The sequence below is a fragment of the Oncorhynchus nerka genome, linkage group LG2 (assembly GCF_034236695.1).
Source record: "Oncorhynchus nerka isolate Pitt River linkage group LG2, Oner_Uvic_2.0, whole genome shotgun sequence".
Lineage (NCBI taxonomy): Eukaryota > Metazoa > Chordata > Actinopteri > Salmoniformes > Salmonidae > Oncorhynchus > Oncorhynchus nerka.
Genome location: NC_088397.1, coordinates 28,501,454 through 28,524,783, shown reverse-complemented (window position 1 = coordinate 28,524,783; position 23,330 = coordinate 28,501,454). Strand labels below are relative to the sequence as shown.

At 41.6% G+C, this 23,330-nt stretch overlaps 1 protein-coding gene across 1 annotated transcript in view; it reads left to right on the top strand.

The window, feature by feature from the left end:
- LOC115133695 (neuroligin-4, X-linked-like) overlaps nucleotides 1-23,330 on the top strand; it is an 81,129-nt gene that overhangs the window by 16,271 nt on the left and 41,528 nt on the right. The window contains exon 3 of the mRNA XM_029667185.2: nucleotides 14,466-14,618. Within this exon, the coding sequence (XP_029523045.1) occupies nucleotides 14,466-14,618 (153 nt within the window). The remainder of the gene's footprint in view (nucleotides 1-14,465; nucleotides 14,619-23,330) is intronic.

The following is a 23,330-nucleotide window of genomic DNA, read 5'->3' as shown; positions in this document are numbered from 1 at the left end:
ACCACATTTCTTGTTAACAAACTATAGTTTTGGCAAGTCGGTTAGGACATCTACTTTGTGCATGACACAAGTCATTTTTCCAACAAATGTTTACAGATTACAGATTATTTCACTTATAATTCACTGTATCACAATTCCAGTGGGTCAGAAGTTTACATACACCAAGTTGACTGTGCCTTTAAGAAGCTTGGAAAATTCCAGAAAGTGATGTCATGGCTTTAGAAGCTTCTGATAGGCTAATTGACATAATTTGAGTCAATAGGAGGTGTACCTGTGGATGTATTTCAAGGCCTACCTTCTCTCTCAGTGCCTCTTTGCTTGACATCATGGGACAATAGTACGCAAGTATAAACACCATGGGACCACGCAGACGTCATACCACTCAGGAAGGAGAAGCGTTCTGTCTCCTAGAGATGAACGTACTTTGGATCGAAAAGTGCAACTCAATCCCAGAACAACAGCGAAGGACCTTGTGAAGATGCTGGAGGAAACACGTACAAAAGTATCTATATCCACAGTAAAACGAGTCCTATATCGACATGACCTGAAAGGCCACTCAGCAAGGAAGAAGCCACTACTCCAAAACCGCCATAAAAAAGCCAGACTACAGTTTTGCGACTGCACATGGGGACAAAGATTGTACTTTTTGAAGAAATGTCGTCTGGTCTGATGAAACTAAAATAGAACTGTTTGGCCATAATGACCATCGTTATGTTTGGAGGAAAAAAGGGGAGGCTTGCAAGTCGAAGAACACCATCCCAACCGTGAAGCACGTGGGTGGCAGCATCATGTTGCGGGGATGCGTTGCTGCAGGAGGGACTGGTGCACTTCACAAAATAGATGGCATCATGAGGCAGGACAGTTATGTGGATATATTGAGGCAACATCTCAAGACATCAGTCAAGAAGTTAAAGCTTGGTCGCAAATGGGTCTTCCAAATGGACAATGACCCGAAGCATACTTCCAAAGTTGTGGCAAAATGGCTTAAGGACAACAAAGTCAAGGTATTGGAGTGGCTGTCACAAAGCCCTGACCTCAATCCTATAGAACAGTTGTGGGCAGAACTGAAAAAGAGTGTGCGAGCAAGGAGGCTTGTGGAAAGCTACCCAAAACGTTTGACCCAAGTGAAACAATTTAAAGGCAATGCTACCAAATACTAATTGAGTATATGTAAACTTCTGACCCACTGGGAATGTGATGAAAGAAATTAAAGCTGAAATAAATCATTCTCTCTACTATTATTCTGACATTTCACATTATTAAAATAAAGTGGTGATCCTAACTGACCTAAGACAGGGAATTTTTACTAGGATTAAATGCCAGGAGTTGTGAAAAACAGTTCAAATGTATTTGGCTAAGGTGTATGTTAACTTCCGACTTCAACTGTTCTTACCTGTACTAAACATCTGTGTTTTGTGAACAGTTCTTATCAGAATGCTGTGTTGGTGCTCCTACTTTTGTGTGTCATGCTATCCAATTGGTTACTGTTCGAATGAATGTTTCCACAAGAATTTCTCAACACAAATGCCAAAGATTTAGTAAGTTTTCAATGCATTTTTATCCTTCGTTTTTGTTTTTTATAAGAGCCAGTTTTTTTTTGTTTACATTTTTTTATTTCTGTCTCCCCTCTTCCCCTCTACTTTTCTCCCTCCTGTTGTTGGCCGTAGGAGCCAACTCAAACAGTCAAGGCGGTGATTTCACCAATAATGATGGTGACGAAGACAAAGGTATTTTTCTGTCTTTTTCCCTTTTTGACCCCCAAAAAGAAAAGCCTGATATTCATGCATGTGCACAACTATTTTTAGATTAAAAAATTGTTGTTTTTTTTCTTCTTTTTTTTCCCTCCCTTTTTATCCCTTGAAGTGCATATCAATGGGCACCTCTTGGATCTTCCTTTTACATTTTTTTTAAACAACCTCTTTCCTCTTTGGAGATGCAGATCATAATTTACAGCGAACCAGAAGGTTGTGTACTAAGGGTGAAAGGTCACCTCTAAATGGGGAATGAGGTGTACGCTCCAATAGTCACCGTTTCCAAGAATCTCCCGCCTCACTCCCACCTTTGCTGCAAAGTGAAAGATGTTAAATTGAAACTTTGCATGTTATTTTCTCTGGCCTCCTCGGAGGTGAGGTTATTAAACAGTCATGTTTTCCCTTTGGGTTATTTTCTTCTTTCTTTGTCTTCATTGCTCGGTGAAGCATGAGCACGACACTAACCCACGTTTGTTCAGTTTTGACAGTTGGAGACCTTGTTCATTTGTAACTCTGTCAAAGTCTCTGTCATATGTTTTCTGTTCGCTTTCTTTTGCTTGGTACTGTTAACCCAAAATGGTGGTTCGATTGTGTTTCTCTAAAGATCTGGGGATGGCTAGGAGATGAGTGAAAGCACTGGGGAAATGTTTCAGTCACGATAAGGCACAGGTTGTCTTCATGGTTTTAAAATCAAAGGGCAGAGCGCTGACATTTTTCGATCACTGTGCCACGACGGTTGGCATTCTCTTTCTCGAAAGCTGCAACACGAGAACGTGTCGTTTTTAACTCCTCAGAACATACCGGGCTTTATCCAGGCATTTTCTACCTCTCAGTGACGTACTGTAGAAAAGATTGCCTTCTTATAGCCGTCTTGATAATGTGAAAAGGTAATAGGCCTAGGTAGGTAGGAGTGAAAGCTGTGAATAAGGTTCACCTTAAATCCCTATTAGGGGAGATTGCTAAAGGCCATGCTGTGTGCATTAACTTTTCTTCATAACCTTTTTCTCATGTCATTATCAGACATGTTTATTTCTACTTTTTTTTTACCCCTCAGAAATCGTCAAACGTTTTTCAGAAGTATATATTGTCCCCTTTAGAATCTACTGGTAATTTCCATGAATGCCTTTACTGTTTTCTCAATGTGTATTGTCTGATCAACTGGGTAATAATCTCTCTCTCTCTCTCTGTGTGTACAGATGCACAAGTTTAACTAACTGTTCAGACTGTTTCTGTTGAAGAAAGCAACAGTCAGATTTTGAAATGCCTGGATAAACATTTGATCCATCCAGGCCTTTCAAAAGTACACGGCAGTGCTTCATTTTAAGAAGTACTGCCGTGTCGTGTCAAACCCACGCCTGTGTTTTCAGGAGTGCTACTAACAGTGCAGAATCCATGCTCACTGACTGTTTGAACATCTGCACTGGCGATGAATTACCCCCCCCCCCCCCCCCCCTCGTTCCCCTGAGATTATAACTCTGCTGCCATAGAGTACAGAGACACCTCCCGCACACATGCAAGCATTCCCGTGCACGCGCACACACACATGGACGCACGGAAGGGACGCACACACACATGCGCGCACAGACACACTGATGCACGGAAGGGACGCACACACACACACACACGCACACACGCATGCACGCGCACCTCGCTCACAGCACAACAATGCAGCTCACTGAGTCCCTCCTTCCTCTAACTACTACCTTCTCTGTTGCAGTTCCCTCACTAAAAACACTCACCTCAGGCTTCAATGAGATAGAAGCGTATTCCTATTCTCTTGGAAGTTTTAAAGGGCTGCCTCAAGGAAACTTTGAAATGAGCGATCAAATATATCCTTATTATTTCATGACTTAGTTTGGAGTAAGAAAGAAAGGGTATTATTTGAAATGTCTCTGTAATTGAGACCATGTCTAAGTACATTAGAGGAGTGGAGTGTGTACGTACATACTTCAAAACTATAGTGTGGTAGCTAATATAATGCCTTTGAGACATCTGAGACTAAGCTCTGCACAATTTTCTTTTTGTTAATTGCTCTTCTGTTTTCCTTGACATGTCTTTGTATGGCACATAGAGACGTGTGTAGAGATTGTGTTAAAGCAAGATCGTATCCAGATTGACACCAAACTGGGAAAAAAACGTACTGAAACAGGGACGGATTACCTTAACTTGTCCAATAAGAAACACTAGTTTACGGTTGCGAAACATTTTGCTACGATGTGCTCTAATGATTACGACCCAGCGCTCTCAGACAGGAACAGGAAGTGTGACCAGCTACTTCCTGTCTGACTGTGGGTTTGGAGGAGCTCACTGTTCCCCCTGTATGGTCATTAACTGCCATCTCCCATCCCTCTATCCCTTCCTTCCTTCCATCCCTCCCTTTCATTCCTCTATCCCATTACTAACACTTGGAAAATGCTGAAACCAATGGAAAATTCTGATGACCCACCCTCCCCAACTCGCTCCCTCCCTTCTCCCCCTTTCTCTCTCCTCTCCCTCTCTCCCTCCTCTCCCTCTCTCCCACCTCTCCCTCCTCCCTCCCTCTCCTGCTCCATATAGAGATGAGTAATGTGTGTGGCGCCGCTGTGCCATGGAGGAATATATTATCCCCTCAGCCCGGTGTGGCAGTGATGAATATCTAGGGCATGCTCACTGCGGAGTCACCCAGCCAGGGACCTCTCAGCTAGGCAGCTCCATGCAGCTCCTTTACAGAGACAGAGCCCAGAGAGAATAGAGAGAATAGAGAGAGAGAGTGAAAGAGAGATAGAGTGGGGGGAGGGGTACGAGGGATGGGGAGAGAGAAGAGAGATAGGTAGAGGGAAGAGAGAAGCGAGAAAAGTGTTCTCTTCTCTCCTCCTCTCTCTTCTCTCTCTCTTTCGTGGCGCTCTCTCTCCTCTATCTCTGTCTCCACTCTCTTCCCTCTCCCTCTCTCTATTTCTGTTTTAAGTGCTCTGCAGTGACCGGATGGGGACACGCTGGGACAAGGAGACCCTAAGACGACCCCTTCCGAAAATATTAAAAATAAAAAACCATGCTCCTAAAATCTGCCATAGTCTGTTAGAACGGATCAAAGTTGCTTATCTGTCTTAGTCTCCTCCAGTTCAACATCCCCAGAGCAAGTCAACATTAGAGATGAAGAGTGACAGCCAATTTGCCTTCTATGTTTGATCGAAGGCCAGCCAAATTCCATCTCAGAGCAAAGAACTCAGAACCTAGCTTTAAAGAAGAGCCTGAAAACTTTTTATTTAAATAAAACATTTTTAGAGGTGGATCAGCTTAATATTGCGGAAAGATTGTTGCTTCCATCAATGCAATTATCTGCATAATTTCCAATCCCCCATATCTTTTTTTGGTAAATATATATATCCATATAAAAGTTGGACGTTTACGTACACCTTAGCCAAATGCATTTAAACTCAGTTTTTCCACAATTCCTGACATTTAATCCTAGTAAAAATTCCCTCTTAGGTCAGTTAGGATCACTACTTTATTTTAAGAATGTGAAATGTCAGAATAATAGTAGAGAGAATGATTTATTTCAGCTTTTATTTCTTTCATCACATTCCCAGTGGGTCAGAAGTTTACATACACTCAATTAGTATTTGGTATCATTGCCTTTAAATTGTTTAACTTGGGTCAAACATTTCGGGTAGCCTTCCATAAGCTTCCCACAATAAGTTGGGTGAATTTTGGCTCATTCCTCCTGACAGAGCTGGTGTAACTGAGTCAGGTTTGTAGGCCTCCTTGCTCGCACACGCTTTTTCAGTTCTGCCCACACATTTTCTATAGGATTGAGGTCAGGGCTTTGTTATGGCCATCTTGACTTTGTTGTCCTTAAGCCATTTTGCCACAACTTTGGAAGTATGCTTGGGGTCATTGTCCATTTGTAAGACCCATTTACGACCAAGGTTTAACTTCCTGACTGATGTCTTGAGACGTTTCTTCAATATATCCACATCATTTTAATTCCTCATGATGCCATCTATTTTGTGAAGTGCACCAGTCCCTCCTGCAGCAAAGCACCCCCACAACATGATGCTGACACCCCCGTGCTTCACGGTTGGGATGGTATTCTTCAGCTTGCAAGCCTCCCCTTTTTTCCTCCAAACATAACAATGGTCATTATGGCCAAACAGTTATATTGTTGTTTCATCAGACCAGAGGACATTTCTCCAAAAGTACAATCTTTGTCCCCATGTTCAGTTGCAAACCGTAGTCTGGCTTTTTCATAGCTGTTTTTGAGCAGTGGCTTTTTCCTTACTGGGCGGCCTTTAAGGTCGATGTAGGACTTGTTTTACTGTGGATATAGATACGTTTGTACCTGTTTCCTCCAGCATCTTCACAAGGTCCTTTGCTGTTGTTCTGGGATTGATTTGCACTTTTCTCACCAAAGTACGTTCATCTCTAGGAGACAGAACACGTCTCCTTCTTGAGCGGAATTACGGCTGCGTGGTCCCATGGTGTTTATACTTGCATACTATTGTTTGTACAGATGAACGTGGTACCTTCAGCCGTTTGGAAATTGCTCCCAAGGATGAACCAGACTTGTGGAGGTCTACAAGGTTTTTTGTAGACCTCTTGTAGACTACCTTGTTGTAGTCTTGGCTGATTTCTTTTGATTTTGCCATGATGTCAAGCAAAGAGGCACTGAGATTGAAGGTAGGCCTTGAAATACATCCATAGGTACACCTCCAAATGACTCAAATGATGTCAATTATCCTATCAGAAGCTTCTAAAGCCATGACATCATTTTCTGGAATTTTCCAAGCTGTTTAAAGGCACAGTCAACTTAGTGTATGTAAACTTCTGACCCACTGGAATTGTGATACAGTGAATTATAAGTGAAATAGTCTGTAGACAATTGTTGGAAAATGTACTTGTGTCATGCACAAAGTAGATGTCCTAACCGACTTGCCAAAACTATAGTTTGTTTAACAAGAACATTTTGGAGTGGTTGAAAAACGAGTTTTAATGACTCCAACATAAGTGTATGTAAATTTCCAACACTCATCTGTATATAGACATACATACTTAAAAAAAAGAATATACCTTTATTATTATTCGCAAACCCTACCACCCTTCCCCCATTGGGAGTAAACTAATAAACAGTAACACTTAGGCTTCTACCTTCATATTTATACACATACAGACACATTTGTCAGACACAATCTATTTTACAATAGTTATGTTTTGTTTGTTTTTGGTCCTTCCTCTATTAATGAAGTCCACCCAGTTTCATTTCTATTTGTAACTGTGTTATTTTGCAGCATTTTTTTTAACCTAAATACATTTTATATGTTTTACATTGGTTATCTTATCTATCTTGTCTTATCTTGGTTATTAGTCCCACCCTTCAGCTCCATTCAACCCCTCCCATCTATCTCTGAACACCATCCATTTTGGATTTCTATTTGCCATATATTTTTCAACTGTGCTGTGATGCTTCACAAAAGTACTGAACCTTTCTATTCTCATAGCTTCTACGGATTGTAAGTTGAAGGGAGACTTTTTTGCTCAAATAAATATTATAGTATTGATTGATTGACTATGGCTTTTCAAATCACCCAGTATTGCTATCTGTACTGTTAGATCTAGGCAAATGTTGGAATTCTTCAGCCACTCCTGGACCTGTGTCCAAAAACGAGCTACATATGGACAGTACCAAAATAAATGATCTAATGACTCTGTCTCCTCACAGAAAATTCTGCAGAGCTGGGAAGATTGTATCCGCCATATATATGTAACATTGTATTGGTTTTGAATCCGTCACTGTTTTGCGAGTCAATTCACAATTCATCATCAAAAATGTCTTCCCAACTATTTTGCAATTTATATGACACAGCTGTGTCCTTAAATGAAATTGGTATATGTTTTTATTTATCACACTTTTCTTTAACCATTTATGTTCTTTAATACGGGGCCGACAGACAAGTTCTTAACTTTTTTCCCCTTCCACTTGCCTTATCCATTTTTGTGGTAATGCTGCAATTAATTGGTTGTAATTTTGGGTAGAGCAGACATTTCCATATGTCTGTGTTAGCTGCATGTGTGACATAACTCCACCGGTCCTATTTATGATATCATTCACTAAAATGATACCTTTTTGAAACATTTTTTAATCAATTAGTATATTTGAGTTTAACCACAATATATGTTGTATTATTCGTTCTGTCTTTTCAGGTGGATTAAGCTGAAATTGCAACCAACTTTCTAAGGATTGTTTAAAAAATAACGATATTTTGGAGATTATTTCCTTTTCAAACAACCGAAAGTGAGCAGTTGTAATCTGAATAAAGGGGAAAAGGCCATTCTTGAACATGGGGTGAGACATTCCTACCAATTTACTAGAGAACCAGTTTGGATTTAAGTATAACTTTTGTGTGACTGATGTCTTTAGTGAGAGGTCTAATGATTTTATATTTATTAATTTATTCCTTCTGAATTCATATTCATTATATAAATAGGCCCTTTTAATTTTGTCTGGCTTGCAATTCCAAATAAAATAGTTTTTTTTTGTTCATATAATTTAAAAAGCCGGTCACTAGGTGTAGGCAAAGCCATAAGCAAATAGGTAAACTGTGATATGACTAAAGAGTTAATCTGGGTGATTTTTCCTTTCCATGGTAGCAAGATCTTATCTATTTTTGCTAACTTTCTCGACAAATGTATTGGAGTGAGATCCTTTCCTTCTTTTGGGATTTGTATACCGAGTATGTCCACATCCCCGTCAGACCATTTAATTGGTAAACTACATGGTAATGTAAAACTAGCATTTTTTAGTGATCCAATACGTAATATCATAATTTGGTTTGAATCCAGAGTGGTTAGCAAAAGTATCTAGATCCTCTATGAGGCTGTGGATAGATTCTAATTGTGGTTTTAAAAGAAAACATGAATCATCAGCATACAATGACACCTTTGTTTTTAAGCCATGGATGTCTAATCCCTTAATATTATTGTTGGATCTAATTTTAACAGCTAACATTTCGATGGCAATAATAAATATATATGCCGATAGTGGACAACCTTGTTTTACTCCTCTAGACAGTTTAAAACGTTCTGAGATGTAGCCATTATTTACTATTTTACACCTAGGGTTACTATACATAAATTCAACCCATTTTATAAGAGATTCCCCAAAATTTAAATATTCCAGGCATTTATATATAAACTCCAGTCGTACTTTATCAAAAGCCTTTTCAAAATCCCAGATATTTCATAGTATTCTATTGTTTCCAGTACTTGTCTTATATTATCTCCAATGTATCGTCCATATAAAAAACTCATCTGATTAGGATGAATAATATCTGACAATAATTTTTTTATTCTATGCGCCAAGCATTTAGCTAGGATTTTTGCATTACAACACTGAAGTGTAAGAGGCCTCCAATTTTTTTTATGGACTGGATCTTTATATACGTATACCACTTGGGTCCTGTTTCAGTAATAATTATATCAGACCTTCTTATTGTGTTTCCGATATAGGAGTGGTTAAAACATGCTAATAATGGTCCTCTGAGTATATATAAAAAAAAGTTTGGTATACTTCCACTGGTATGCCAACCAGCCCTGGAGTTTTCCCAGCCTTAAAGGCTTTAATTGCATCAAGAAATTCCTCCTCTGCCTTCACATGAGTCTTTCTGTACAGATGTTAATTTTACATTATTATTAGGAAAAAAATCCATACAATTAGCTTTGGTTAGTAAAGATGGAGGAGACTGAAACGTAAAGTATAATTTGGTAAATCATGCGTGACTCCATCATTTGTAACAAGTTTCAATACAATTTTTTGGTAGCATTTCTATATTGAAGATTGAAAAAGAATTTGGTGCCTTGTTCGCCATATTCCATCCAGTTCGCTTTATTTTTTATAATATATTACACTGGATCTTTCTTGAATAAGTTCCTCCATTTTGTTTTTCCTCTAACTTATTCTGTGAGCCTGACAACTTCATGTACTGCCCCTCTGTTTATTGGGCATCTGGAATTTTCCACCTGGTTTCAGCAGCTCCTATCCTACTAATAAATTCAAATAAGAACCTTAGCAATGGAATGTTGAAAGTGGCCCAATAAATAAGTTAGAAGATATGAGTTAGTTACCCTTCCTCCAACTTGTCTCGTTGACCCAGTCTATCTGTGAATGTGACGTGCAATGTATTTGGCTGCCTGCCCAAGAGGAGCGTGGCAGAGGTGAAGGGGGGTCCTTCTCAAGATGGCCTCGGCCACAACAGCAGACTGCAGGCTACACACGGTATAGGCTGGTGCTAACATGTGAGGAGTTGTGAAATAGATATATTCACATTATCGTAGCACTAGGCGCCCACTCAGAACACAGCGGAGATTAATAACCACTGTGGGTTGTTTTCCACCTCTCCTTTCTATATATTGGTGGGGGGTTTTTGCGGAGGAGGAGGGGAAGCGGTATACACACACGCACGCACACAAGCGTACATACACACACAGCTGAGCTCCAATGCAAGGCAGTCGTCTGTCTGCCCATAGGCCCTGCTACTCACTGCCAAGCCTGCGGAGGCAGAAGCAATGTGACCTAGACGACAGCCAGGCAGCTGGCCCGCCCACTTTTCAGCAGCAGCCAACGGCGGATGCAACAGAAACCAATAATCGGGGTGTACTGAGAGAGCCTTGGTTGAATACCAATTACATAGTGCGGGTCATGGCTGGGTAAACTCTGACTCGTTTAGCCCGCTGCCTGCTTCCATGACCAATGCTTTGGCCCCTGCAACACTAGACCAAGTGGAATCTTATTTATTTGGAATTCCATGATTTGAAATAGCATTGCAGTTCACACACATTTACATTGCTGTACACGCTGACTAACATTATCTCACACATACTCACATTGAGGATCACCATACATACTCAAAAATACATTGGTGAGTCACGCATACACACACTCATATGGACTGTTATCCAATCCTATGGAGGGGCTGTGCTACGATTTTCCCTCGTTGATGCTCTCATCCTTGGTGACATTTTGAAGAGTTCCATAGAGCCCTGATGATATGGTCACCGATGATGTTCAGCCAGTGTAGTAGATATTTGCGAGATACTTTTGACCATGTAGTGTATGTGGACATCTGCTCATCGAACATCTCATCCCAAAATCATGGGCATTAATATGGAGTTGGTCCACCCTACATCAGCCTGCTCTCTTCTGAAAAGGCTGTCTACTAGATGTTGTAACATTGCAGAAGGGACTAGCTTCCATTCAGCCACAAGAGCATTAGTGAGGCCGGTCACTGATTTAAGCAATTAGGCCTGGCTCACAGTCGGCGTTCCAGTTCATCCCAAATGTGTTAGATAGAGTTGAGGTGAGGGCTCTTTACACCTTCACTGGAACTAAGGGGCCAAGCCCAAACCATGAAAAAGAGCCCCAGACCATTATTCCTCCTCCACCAAACTTTACAGTTAGCACTATGCATTCGGGCAGGTAGTGTTCTCCTGGCGTCCACCAAACCCTGATTTGTCCGTCAGACTGCCAGATGGTGTTGCATGATTAATCACTACTGAGAACGCGTTTCCACTGCGCTAGAGTCCAATGGCGGCGTGCTTTACATCACTCTAGCTGACACTTGGCATTGCACATGGTGATCTTAAGCTTGTGTGAGGCTGCTCGACCATGGAAACCCATTTCATGAAGCTCCCGACAAACAGTTATTGTTGCTTCCAGAGACAATTTGGAACTCGGTAGGGAGTGTTGTAATCGAGGACACATTACTTTTCCTCGCTACGCGCTTCAGCACTCAGTGGTCATGGTCTGTTAGTTTGTGTGGTCTACCAATACGTGGCTCAGCCGTTGCTCCGAGGCATTTCCACTTCACAATAGCAGCACTTACAGTTGACCAGCTTTAGTGCGGCAGAAATTTTAAGAACTGACTTGTTGGATAGGTGGCATCCTGTGACGGTGCCACGTTGAAAGTCACTGAGCTCTTCAGTAATGCCATTCTACTGCTAATGTTTGTCTATGGAGATTGCATGGCTGCGTGCTTGATTTTATACACCTGTCAGCAGCTGGTGTGGCTGATATAGCCGAATCCACTAATTTGAAGGGGTGTCCACATACGTTTGTATATACAGTGCATTTGGAAAGTATTCAGACCCCTTTCCCTTTTCCATATTTTGTTACGTCACTATCAGGTATCAAGGTAAGACCCAGATGCAGACCGTGTCGAGGTAACAATGTTTATTACAGCAACAGGGGCAAAGGTACAAGACGGCAGTCAGGGTCCGGTCAGGCAGAGGTTGGTAATCCAGAGGCGGGGCAAAGGAAGGCAGGGTCAGGGACAGGCAGAGTGGTCAGGCGGGCAGGCAAAATGTTAGGACAGGCAAGGGTCAAAAGAGAGACTGGAGAAAAGCCGGAGTTGACACAAAAATGCTGGTTGACTTGTCAACAGACAAACAGAGAACACAGGTATAAATACACAGGGGATAATGGGAAGATGAGCAACACCTGGAGGGGTGTGGAGACAATCCCAAAGACAGGTGAATCACATCAAAGTGTGACAGTTACAGCCTTATTCTAAAATGTATTACATTTTTAAAAACACGTTTCAATCTACACACAATACCTCGTAATGGCAAAGCAGAAACATGTTTTTAGAAATGTTTGCAAATTTATAAAAAACAGAAAAACCCTTTGCTATGAGACTCGAAATTGAGCTCAGGTGCATCCTGTTTCCATTGATCATCCTTGTTTCTACAAATTGATTGGAGTCCACCTGTGGTAAATTCAATTGATTGGACATGATTTGGAAAGGCACATATAAGCAACTATTATCCGAGACAGGATTGTTTCAAAGCACAGATCTGGGGAAGGGTACCAAAACATTTCTGCAGCAAGGAAGGACCCCAAGAACCCAGTGGCCTCCATCATTCTTAAATGGAAGAAGTTTGGAACCACCAAGACTCTCACCCGGCCAAACTGAGCAATCGGGGGAGAAGGGCCTTGGTCAGGGAGGTGACCAAGAATCTGATTGTCACTCTGACAGAGCTCCAGAGTTCCTATGTGGAGATGGGAGAACTTCCAGAAGGACAACCATCTTTGCAGCACTCCACCAATCAGGCCTTTGTGGTAGATTGGCCATAAAAGGCATATGACAGCCAGCTTGGAGTTTGCCAAAAGGCACCAAAAGGACTCTCAGACCAAGATTGTACTCTTTGGCCTGAATGCCAAGCATCACGCCTGGAGGAAACCTGGCACCACACCTATGGTGGTGGCAGCATCATGCTATGGGGATGTTTTTCAGCGGCAGGGACTGGGAGACGAGTCCGGGTCAAGGGAAAGATGAACAGAGCAAAGTGCAGAGAGATCCTTGATGAAAACCTGCTCCGGAGCACTCAGTACCTCAGACCAGGGCAAAGGTTTAACTTCCTACAGAATAACGATGCTAAACACACAGCCAAGACAATGCAGAAGTGGCTTCAGGGCAAGTCTCTCAGCCAGAGCCCAGACTTGAACCTGATCAAACATCTCTGGAGAGACCTGAAAATATCTGTGCAGCGACGCTCCCCATCCAACCTGACAGAGTTTGAGAGGATCTGCAGAGAAGAATGGGAGATACTCAAGAAGACTTGAGGCTGTAATCACTGCCAAAGGTGCTTCAACAAACTACTGAGTGAAGGGTCTGAATACTTACGTAAATGTGATATTTCCATTTTTATTTTAAATACATTTGCAAAAAAACAATTGAATCCATTTTAGAATAAGGCTGTTACAAAATGTGGAACACCTCAAGGGTTCTGAATACTTTCCGAATGCACTGTCTAGTGTTTCTACCCAGAGGCTATAAGGACACCTTTTATTTTTTATTTAAGTAATGAAATCCTTGAAAAATCCCTCCTTCCCCAAATCATTGATTCTAAACTCATTGCTTCTCCACCATGTCCTGAGGAGGTAGAATGTGGAAAGCAGTGGTAGAATGCTGAGCTGTGACTTCTGAAATGCTGGACCCATAGGAATCAACTGCAAGTTGAGAAACACCCTAATGAGGCCTGCTGACTGCTGACTGAACCGAGTGTTGATTTATCCTGCTAGCAGGCTGGTTGTTTGTGGAACATGATATCCCTCTCCAATCTTCTCCAATACTAAGACTCTACCCTCTTAATTTATAATCAACTCCTGCACATGTACCAATCAGAGTAGCAAAGCTCCAAAATAAGGCATTCACCCTACCTAATTGTACTGTAGCAGTCATGTTTTGCTGCATCTCAAATTCCACCCTATTCCCTTGATACAGACTCTGGTCAAAAGTGGTGCACTATATAGGAGACATGGTGCCATTTGGGAAACAGTCCTTGGGTGTTGATGTCATTCCAAGAACATAGTCCCTGTACAGATATCTGCAGAATGATGCCTCTATCACATATTTAAAGAGATCAAGCTTCCCCTCGTACAGTATCTCCAATACTACAGTGAACCTCTCTCATCCAATAGCGTTTACATATGACACCCACTTTGAACTACTCGTATTCCACTGGCCTGCTGATTTTTAAAAATGTCAAAAACATATGCATCCAAAGTAAAGGATGTGACTGGCTGGCTTCCTAACCACCCAAATTACATCCCTATTCCCTATGTAGGAGGTCCTTAGGGCGATGGTCAAAAGTAGTGCACTATATAGGGAATAGCGTGCCATTTGGGACGGACTACCAGACCCAGTGTTATCTACAGGCGCTCATTGTTGCTCTTCTTTCCAGACATCCACGATGAGAACGGGCTGAAGCCGGTCATGGTGTACATCCACGGTGGATCCTACATGGAGGGAACGGGGAACATGATCGATGGGAGTATCCTGGCGAGCTACGGAAACGTCATCGTAATCACCATAAACTACAGGCTCGGAGTGTTAGGTAAGTCACAGCATATCATTTGGGGTCTTCTTGGCACTTTGTGATGTATTTTCTATGGATTGAGCGATTCATCGATGTTGTGTGTTTGATGTGTGTTTTGGTTGGCTGTGGTACTGTAAATGCTGGCGATTCAAATTGTGAGGTTTATGTGGTATAATTTTGTATTTTTCCATATGTGTATTCAATATTTTCTCAACTGATGGCACAGCAGGAAATAAACCCATACAAATTGAATGGGGAGTAAATAGGATGAGGATTTTAAGATTTTGTTTTTACTTCTACCTGATTTGGCAGAAGTGGGACATCTCAGATAAGATTGCTCTAATAGTACAAGAGAGGAGAATGTGATGGTAGGAGAGAATATTTATCATAGGAGAGGTTTCTGGTAAAACAACGTTAAATGTTCCGACATGGAATTAAGCAATTTCCCCCCAGCATATCATCTCCTGTAACTCCAGTATGAACTCTGGGGATGATGGAGTCGGAGAGGTTATCAACCTGATAGGCTTTGTCATCCCAGTTCATAGTGATACTGTGCATGTTTTAGCAAATTATACTACACCTACAAATGAGAAGATATACAAACACTCAAGCTATACTGTCTTACTTGAGTGTTATGCTTGGTCCCTATATCTATTTTTACCAACAGCAATATTAGTCAGAAGCATCTGGAAGATTTATCCATGTCTATATTCTAAATCCACTGTACAGTACAGTCCGCTGTTCTTTCTGCAGTGTTCAGATAGACTCCTAATCTCGTCCACCAGCCGGCTCTGTCTCTTTCACACCTCTCTTGTCTATAAGTACAACACCTCACTGTCTATACATGGTAATAATTGAGCCTGGGGACGAGCTGAAACTATACCTGGTAGTTCCATGGAGACCAAGATGCTGAAGTGTTGTTAAGCCCATGAGAAAATAAAAAGCTACATCCAGGGTGTTCAATTCATATTCACACCCCGGTATCCACTGCTGCTCTGCTTTCCATTTGTTATGAAGCCGAGCTGTCTGCACCACTCGCTATATTTAGTTTCGCGATTGAGAGCCAGGGGGAAAAGGTGTTCTGGGAAAGTGTGCACTGCGGAAGAAAGGGAGAAAAGCAACGTAGAGAGAGGAGAAAGGAGGCCCTCGTTGAGTCTGTATCTCTGCTTCTTTGATAGACTGGTTGAGGAGAGAGATGAGGGGTGTATGTGTGTGTGTGTGTGTGTGTGTGTGTGTGTGTGTGTGTGTGTGTGTGTGTGTGTGTGTGTGTGTGTGTGTGTGTGTGTGTGTGTGTGCGCGTGTACATGTTTGTGTGTACCTATACATGCACACGTGTTTGTGTGTCTCTCAGAGTAGAGGTTCAGGCTAGAGCATCCCTCAGCTACATGGTCTCTATTCTCCCATATAAATAGAAATGTATTCATCCCAGGTAAAGATAAGGACCAGGAGGTTCATTCTCCTCACACCTTCCTCTCCCAGAACATTTGACAGTCTCTGCAAGATAGGCTAGTGTCTGAATAGTGTGTTCAGGTAGTCTAATGTCTGAATAGTTTATTCAGGTAGTTTAATGTCTGAATAGTTTATTCGGGTAGTCTAATGTCTGAACAGTGTGATCAGGTAGTCTAATGTCTGAATAGTTTATTCAGGTAGTTTAATGTCTGAATAGTTTATTCAGGTAGTTTAATGTCTGAACAGTTTATTTGGGTAGTCTAATGTCTGAACAGTGTGATCAGATAGTTTAATGTCTGAATAGTTTATTCAGGTAGTCTAATGTCTGAACAGTTTATTCTGGTAGTCTAATGTCTGAACAGTGTGATCAGATACTTTAATGTCTGAATAGTTTATTCAGGTAGTCTAATGTCTGAACAGTTTATTTGGGTAGTCTAATGTCTGAACAGTGTGATGAGATAGTCTTGTGTCTGAATAGTGTGTTCAGGTAGTCTAATGTCTGAACAGTTTATTCAGGTAGTCTAATGTCTGAATAGTGTGTTCAGGTAGTCTCATGTCTGAATAGTTTATTCAGGTAGTGTAATGTCTGAATAGTGTGTTCAGGTAGTCTGATGTCTGAATAGTGTGTTCAGGTAGTCTAATGTCTGAATAGTGTGTTCAGGTAGTCTAATGTCTGAATAGTGTGTTCAGGTAGTCTCATGTCTGAATAGTGTGATCAGGTAGTCTAATGTATGAATAGTGTGTTCAGGTAGTCTAATGTCTGAATAGTGTGTTCAGGTAGTCTAATGTCTGAATAGTTTATTCAGGTAGTCTAATGTCTGAATAGTTTATTCAGGTAGTCTAATGTCTGAATTGTTTATTCAGGTAGTCTAATGTCTGAATAGTGTGTTCAGGTAGTCTAATGTCTGAATAGTGTGTTCAGGTAGTCTAATGAATAGTGTGTTCAGGTAGTCTAATGTCTGAATAGTGTGTTCAGGTAGTCTAATGTCCGAATAGTTTATTCAGGTAGTTTAATGTCTGAATAGTGTGTTTAGGTAGTCTAATGTCGGAATAGTGTGTTCATGTAGTCTAATGTCTGAATAGTGTGATCAGGTAGTCTAATGTCTGAATAGTGTGTTCAGGTAGTCTCATGTCTGAATAGTTTATTCAGGTAGTCTAATGTCGGAATAGTGTGTTCAGGTAGTCTGATGTCTGAATAGTTTATTCAGGTAGTCTAATGTCTGAATAGTTTATTCAGGTAGTCTAATGTCTGAATAGTTTATTCAGGTAGTCTAATGTCTGAATTGTTTATTCAGGTAGTCTAATGTCTGAATAGTGTGTTCAGGTAGTCTGATGTCTGAATAGTTTATTCAGGTAGTCTAATGTCTGAATAGTTTATTCAGGTAGTCTAATGTCTGAATAGTTTATTCAGGTAGTCTAATGTCTGAATTGTTTATTCAGGTAGTCTAATGTCTGAATAGTGTGTTCAGGTAGTCTGATGTCTGAATAGTTTATTCAGGTAGTCTAATGTCTGAATAGTTTATTCAGGTAGTCTAATGTCTGAATAGTTTATTCAGGTAGTCTAATGTCTGAATTGTTTATTCAGGTAGTCTAATGTCTGAATAGTGTGATCAGATAATCTCAGGTCATACGGGTGTGTTGGGTTCCTATAAGGTCACATATACCAGGAGTAAACAGCAAAGCTTTGCGTTTTGAAATATAAAAAAAAAACGTCCTCATTTTGTGAACTTTAATACACTTTCACACTGTATTGATTCATTCATTCAAACTAACTCAAGACTCTGATGGGTTTGAAGATTCAATTAATTTTAAAAACAAGAGAAGTGCTATATTATATAACCAACTGTCATGGTGACGGATGGTATCTTTAGCCTCTTAATCTCACAAATGCATAGAAGGATGGCATGGTGTCCGAGTGTGTGTGAGATGGAATCAAAAGCAGTCAGTGGGTCATCTGTGCAGTGTGTGTGTGTGTGTGTGTGTGTGTGTGCGTGCGCGTGTATCTCCGGCAGCATCTCCGACTCTGTATCCAGTGGCTGGCCCTGGCTGTGGCCGCATTGGTACCATGCCATGCCTCCACGCTGCTTTCGTAACACTGCACCATCTGTGTCCAAGCGCCACATGGGCCGATCTGTGTGACGAGCTCTCCCTGAGCTCCATTACTCTGAGCTGGGATGTGTCAGAGCCACATGGCACTTCGCTCCTCTCCTCCTCTCTCCATCCTATTATGGCGAGACGTGAGGGGCCTGCTGATGTCTCCCTGATACAGACACATGTGTCTTGTCTGCCTTCACTTAACCCTCTCTATCCTTACCTTCCCCCACACCATCTCTGCCTATCTCTTTCTCTCTATTTCTGTCTCTCGTTCTCTCTCTCTCTCTCGCTCTCTCTCGCTCTCTCTCTGCCTGGTAAACGCAGGTTCTGAGTGTTTGGTATCTAGGTCTTAAAATACAATTTAATACCAACTTAATCCTATAGGTCCAGATAAGGGCTTTTACACCCTTACAAGGTCTGGAAATATAACGGGGATTACCAATAGTTTGTTTTACTGGTGAATCAGTAATGGAATGGAAATGTTGTTTTGGGAACACGATATGTCCAACATTCTTGGCCTATTCAGTCAGATGAGTAGAACAATTTTAACACAATAGTATTTTAGCTGATTGATCTGAATTCAGTGTCCATATTAGGATAGCCTCTGCCTCAGTTGGACTTGTCAGTGTCTGTAGATCTTAAACAGCTTGAAGCCTCTATTCCTCCCTGCCCCTGCTGATTGTGTCAGCAGACACATATTTAACTGCAGTTTCCTGCACTCTGAAGAGGTTTACGAGAGAGAGAGCATTACATTTATTCAATACTATTATATCAAAGAAAATGTCATGTACAATTGTGTGTCTATTGTTGTATTTTTTGTTATATACAGTGGGGAGAACAAGTATTTGATACACTGCCGATTTGGCAGGTTTTCCTACTTACAAAGCATGTAGAGGTCTGTCATTTTTTTTTATCATAGGTACACTTCAACTGTGAGAGACAGAATCTAAAACAAAAATCCAGAAAATCACATTGTATGATTTGTAAGTAATTGTATTTTATTGCATGACATAAGTATTTGATACATTAGAAAAGCAGAACTTAATAATAATATTTGGTACAGAAACCTTTGTTTGCAATTACAGAGATTATACGTTTCCTGTAGTTGTTGACCAGGTTTGCACACACTGCAGCAGGGATTTTGGCACACTCCTCCATACAGACCTTCTCCAGATCCTTCAGGTTTCGGGGCTGTCGCTGGGCAATACGGACTTTCAACTCCCTCCAAAGATTTTCTATTGGGTTCAGGTCTGGAGACTGGCTAGGCCACTCCAGGGCCTTGAGATGCTTCTTATGGAGACACTCCTTAGTTGCCCTGGCTGTGTGTTTCGGGTCATTGTCATGCTGGAAGACCCAGCCACGACCCATTTTCAATGCTCTTACTGAGGGAAGGAGGTTGTTGGCCAAGATCTCGCGATACATGGCCCCATCCATCCTCCCCTCCATGCTTCACGGTTGGGATGGTGTTCTTGGGGTTGTACTCATCCTTCTTCTTCCTCCAAACACGGCGAGTGGAGTTTAAACCAAAAAGCTCTATTTTTGTCTCATCAGACCACATGACCTTCTCCCATTCCTCCTCTAGATCATCCAGATGGTCATTGGCAATCTTCAGACGGGCCTGGACATGCGCTGGCTTGAGCAGGGGGACCTTGCGTGCGCTGCAGGATTTTAATCCATGACGGCGTAGTGTGTTACTAATGGCTTTCTTTGAGACTGTGGTCCCAGCTCTCTTCAGGTCATTGACCAGGTCTGGCCTTGTAGTTCTGGGCTGATCCCTCACTTTCCTCATGATCATTTTTATTTATTTTATTTTATTTCACCTTTATTTAACCAGGTAGGCAAGTTGAGAACAAGTTCTCATTTACAATTGCGACCTGGCCAAGATAAAGCAAAGCAGTTCGACAGATACAACGACACAGAGTTACACATGGAGTAAAACAAACATACAGTCAATAATACAGTATAAACAAGTGTATATACAATGTGAGCAAATGAGGTGAGAAGGGAGGTAAAGGCAAAAAAGGCCATGGTAGCAAAGTAAATACAATATAGCAAGTAAAACACTGGAATGGTAGTTTTGCAATGGAAGAATGTGCAAGGTAGAAATAAAAATAATGGGGTGCAAAGGAGCAAAATAAATAAATAAATTAAATACAGTTGGGAAAGAGGTAGTTGTTTGGGCTAAATTATAGGTGGGCTATGTACAGGTGCAGTAATCTGTAAGATGCTCTGACAGTTGGTGCTTAAAGCTAGTGAGGGAGATAAGTGTTTCCAGTTTCAGAGATTTTTGTAGTTCGTTCCAGTCATTGGCAGCAGAGAACTGGAAGGAGAGGCGGCCAAAGAAAGAATTGGTTTTGGGGGTGACTAGAGAGATATACCTGCTGGAGCGTGTGCTACAGGTGGGAGATGCTATGGTGACCAGCGAGCTGAGATAAGGGGGACTTTACCTAGCAGGGTCTTGTAGATGACATGGAGCCAGTGGGTTTGGCGACGAGTATGAAGCGAGGGCCAGCCAACGAGAGCGTACAGGTCGCAATGGTGGGTAGTATATGGTGCTTTGGTGACAAAACGGATTGCACTGTGATAGACTGCATCCAATTTGTTGAGTAGGGTATTGGAGGCTATTTTGTAAATGACATCGCCAAAGTCGAGGATTGGTAGGATGGTCAGTTTTACAAGGGTATGTTTGGCAGCATGAGTGAAGGATGCTTTGTTGCGAAATAGGAAGCCAATTCTAGATTTAACTTTGGATTGGAGATGTTTGATATGGGTCTGGAAGGAGAGTTTACAGTCTAACCAGACACCTAAGTATTTGTAGTTGTCCACGTATTCTAAGGCAGAGCCGTCCAGAGTAGTGATGTTGGACAGGCGGGTAGGTGCAGGTAGCGATCGGTTGAAGAGCATGCATTTAGTTTTACTTGTATTTAAGAGCAATTGGAGGCCACGGAAGGTTATCATTGATGCCCCACGAGGTGAGATCTTGCATGGAGCCCCAGACAGAGGGTGATGGACCGTCATCTTGAACTTCTTCCATTTTCTAATAATTGCGCCAACAGTTGTTGCCTTCTCACCAAGCTGCTTGCCTATTGTCCTGTAGCCCATTCCAGCCTTGTGCAGGTCTACAATTGTAACCCTGATGTCCTTACACATCTCTCTGGTCTTGGCCATTGTGGAGAGGTTGGAGTCTGTTTGATTGAGTGTGTGGACAGTTGTCTTTTATACAGATAACGAGTTCAAACAGGTGCAGTTAATACAGGTAATGAGTGGAGAACAGGTGGGCTTCTTAAAGAAAATCCAACAGGTCTGTGAGAGCCGGAATTCTTACTGGTTGGCAGGTGATCAAATACTTATGTCATGCAATAAAATGCAAATGAATTACTTAAAAATCATACAATGTGATTTTCTGGATTTTTGTAAACCTGCAAAATCGGCAGTGTATCAAATACTTGTTCTCCCCACTGTATATACTGTATGGTGCATTTGGAAGTATTCAGACCACTTTACTTTTTCCACATTTTGTTACATTACAGCCTTATTCTAAAATGGATTCAATTGTATTTTTTCCATCGTCAATCTACACACCATACCCAATAATGACAAATCCAAAACAGTTTTTTAGAAATGTTTGCAAATGTATTAAAATTCAAATGGAAATATCATATTTGCAAAGTATTCAGACCCTTTACTCAGTACTTTATTGAAGTACTGAGTCTTCCTTGGTATGATGCTACAAGTTTGGCCCACGTGTATTTGGGGAGTTTCTCCCATTCTTCTCTGCAAATCCTCTCATGCTCTGTCGTGTTGGACGGGGAGCGTCGCAGAACAGCTATTTTCAGGTCTCCCCAGATACAGTATGTTCGATCGGGTTCAAGTTCAGGCTCTGGCTGAGCCATTCAAGGATATTCAGAGATTTGTCCTGAAGTCACTCCTGCGTTGCCTTGGCTGTTGGACTGTTGGAGATGAACCAGTCTGAGGTCCTGATAGCTCTGGAGCAGGATTTCATCAAGTATCTCACGTTCATCTTTCCCTCGATCCTGACTAGTCGCCCAGTCTCTGCCGCTGAAAAACATCTCCACAGCATGATGCCGCCACCACCATGCTTCACCATAGGGATGGTGTCAGGTTTCCTCCAAACGTGACACTTGGCATTCAGGCCAAAGAGTTCAATCTTGGTTTTACCAGACCAGAGAATCTTGTTTCTCATGGTCTAAGAGTCCTTTAGGTGCCTTTTGGCAATCTCCCTGACCAAGGCTCTTCACCCCAGATTGCTCAGTTTGGCTGGGCGGCCAGCTCTAGGTATAGTCTTGGTGGTTCCAAACGTCTTCCATTTAAGAATGATGGCCACTGTGTTCTTGGGGACCTTCAATGCTACATAAATGTTTTAGTATTTATTTACTAACTAACTAAACAAATCACAGAAATACATCATCAAACAATAGTTAGTTTACATTGGTTGGAGCGAGCGGTCGCATCTGCACTCGGTCCGCAGGTAGTATTACATTTCATTACATTTCATTATAGTACAACGGTTTGATTTGTCTAATCTTATCAATTTCTTCTTAGCTAGCTACACAGCCGTCTTTGTATCATAGATAATTGCGTAATTATCGTATTTCGTCGTCCTAACGCAGTCTACACTGCCCTGCAGCTAGCCAGCTAGCTAACGTCCACCGTTAGCTAGTCCACCGTCTACCGATTAGCAGCACAACTATTACACTCAACTGAACGACTTGATTAGTGTAGTGTTAGCTAGCTACATAGTTGTCTTTGCTGTCTTCGTACCCAAGATAATTGTGTAGTTTAGAGTGTGTAGTTTTATGTCGTCCTTAACATAGGAGACTCTGCTAGCTAGCCAACAGCTTGCCAACGTCTACCGAACAGAACTTCTGCACTCAACAATCCGGTCGCATTTCGCTTCGCTCCACAGGTAGTATCACATTTTTCATTTCATTTCATTACAGTACAACGGCTTGATTTGTTTGATCGTAGCTAGCTACATAGCTAGCTACACAGCCGTCTTTGTATCAAAGATAATTGTGTAGCCTAGAGCGATTTCCTAGGTTAGTTAGCCAGCTATTGTCGTTCTTTTAACGCAACGTAACGTAATCAACACTGCTAGCTAGCCAGCTAGCCCCGAATAGCAGCACAGTAGAAACTATTACACTCAACGGAACGACTTGATTAGTG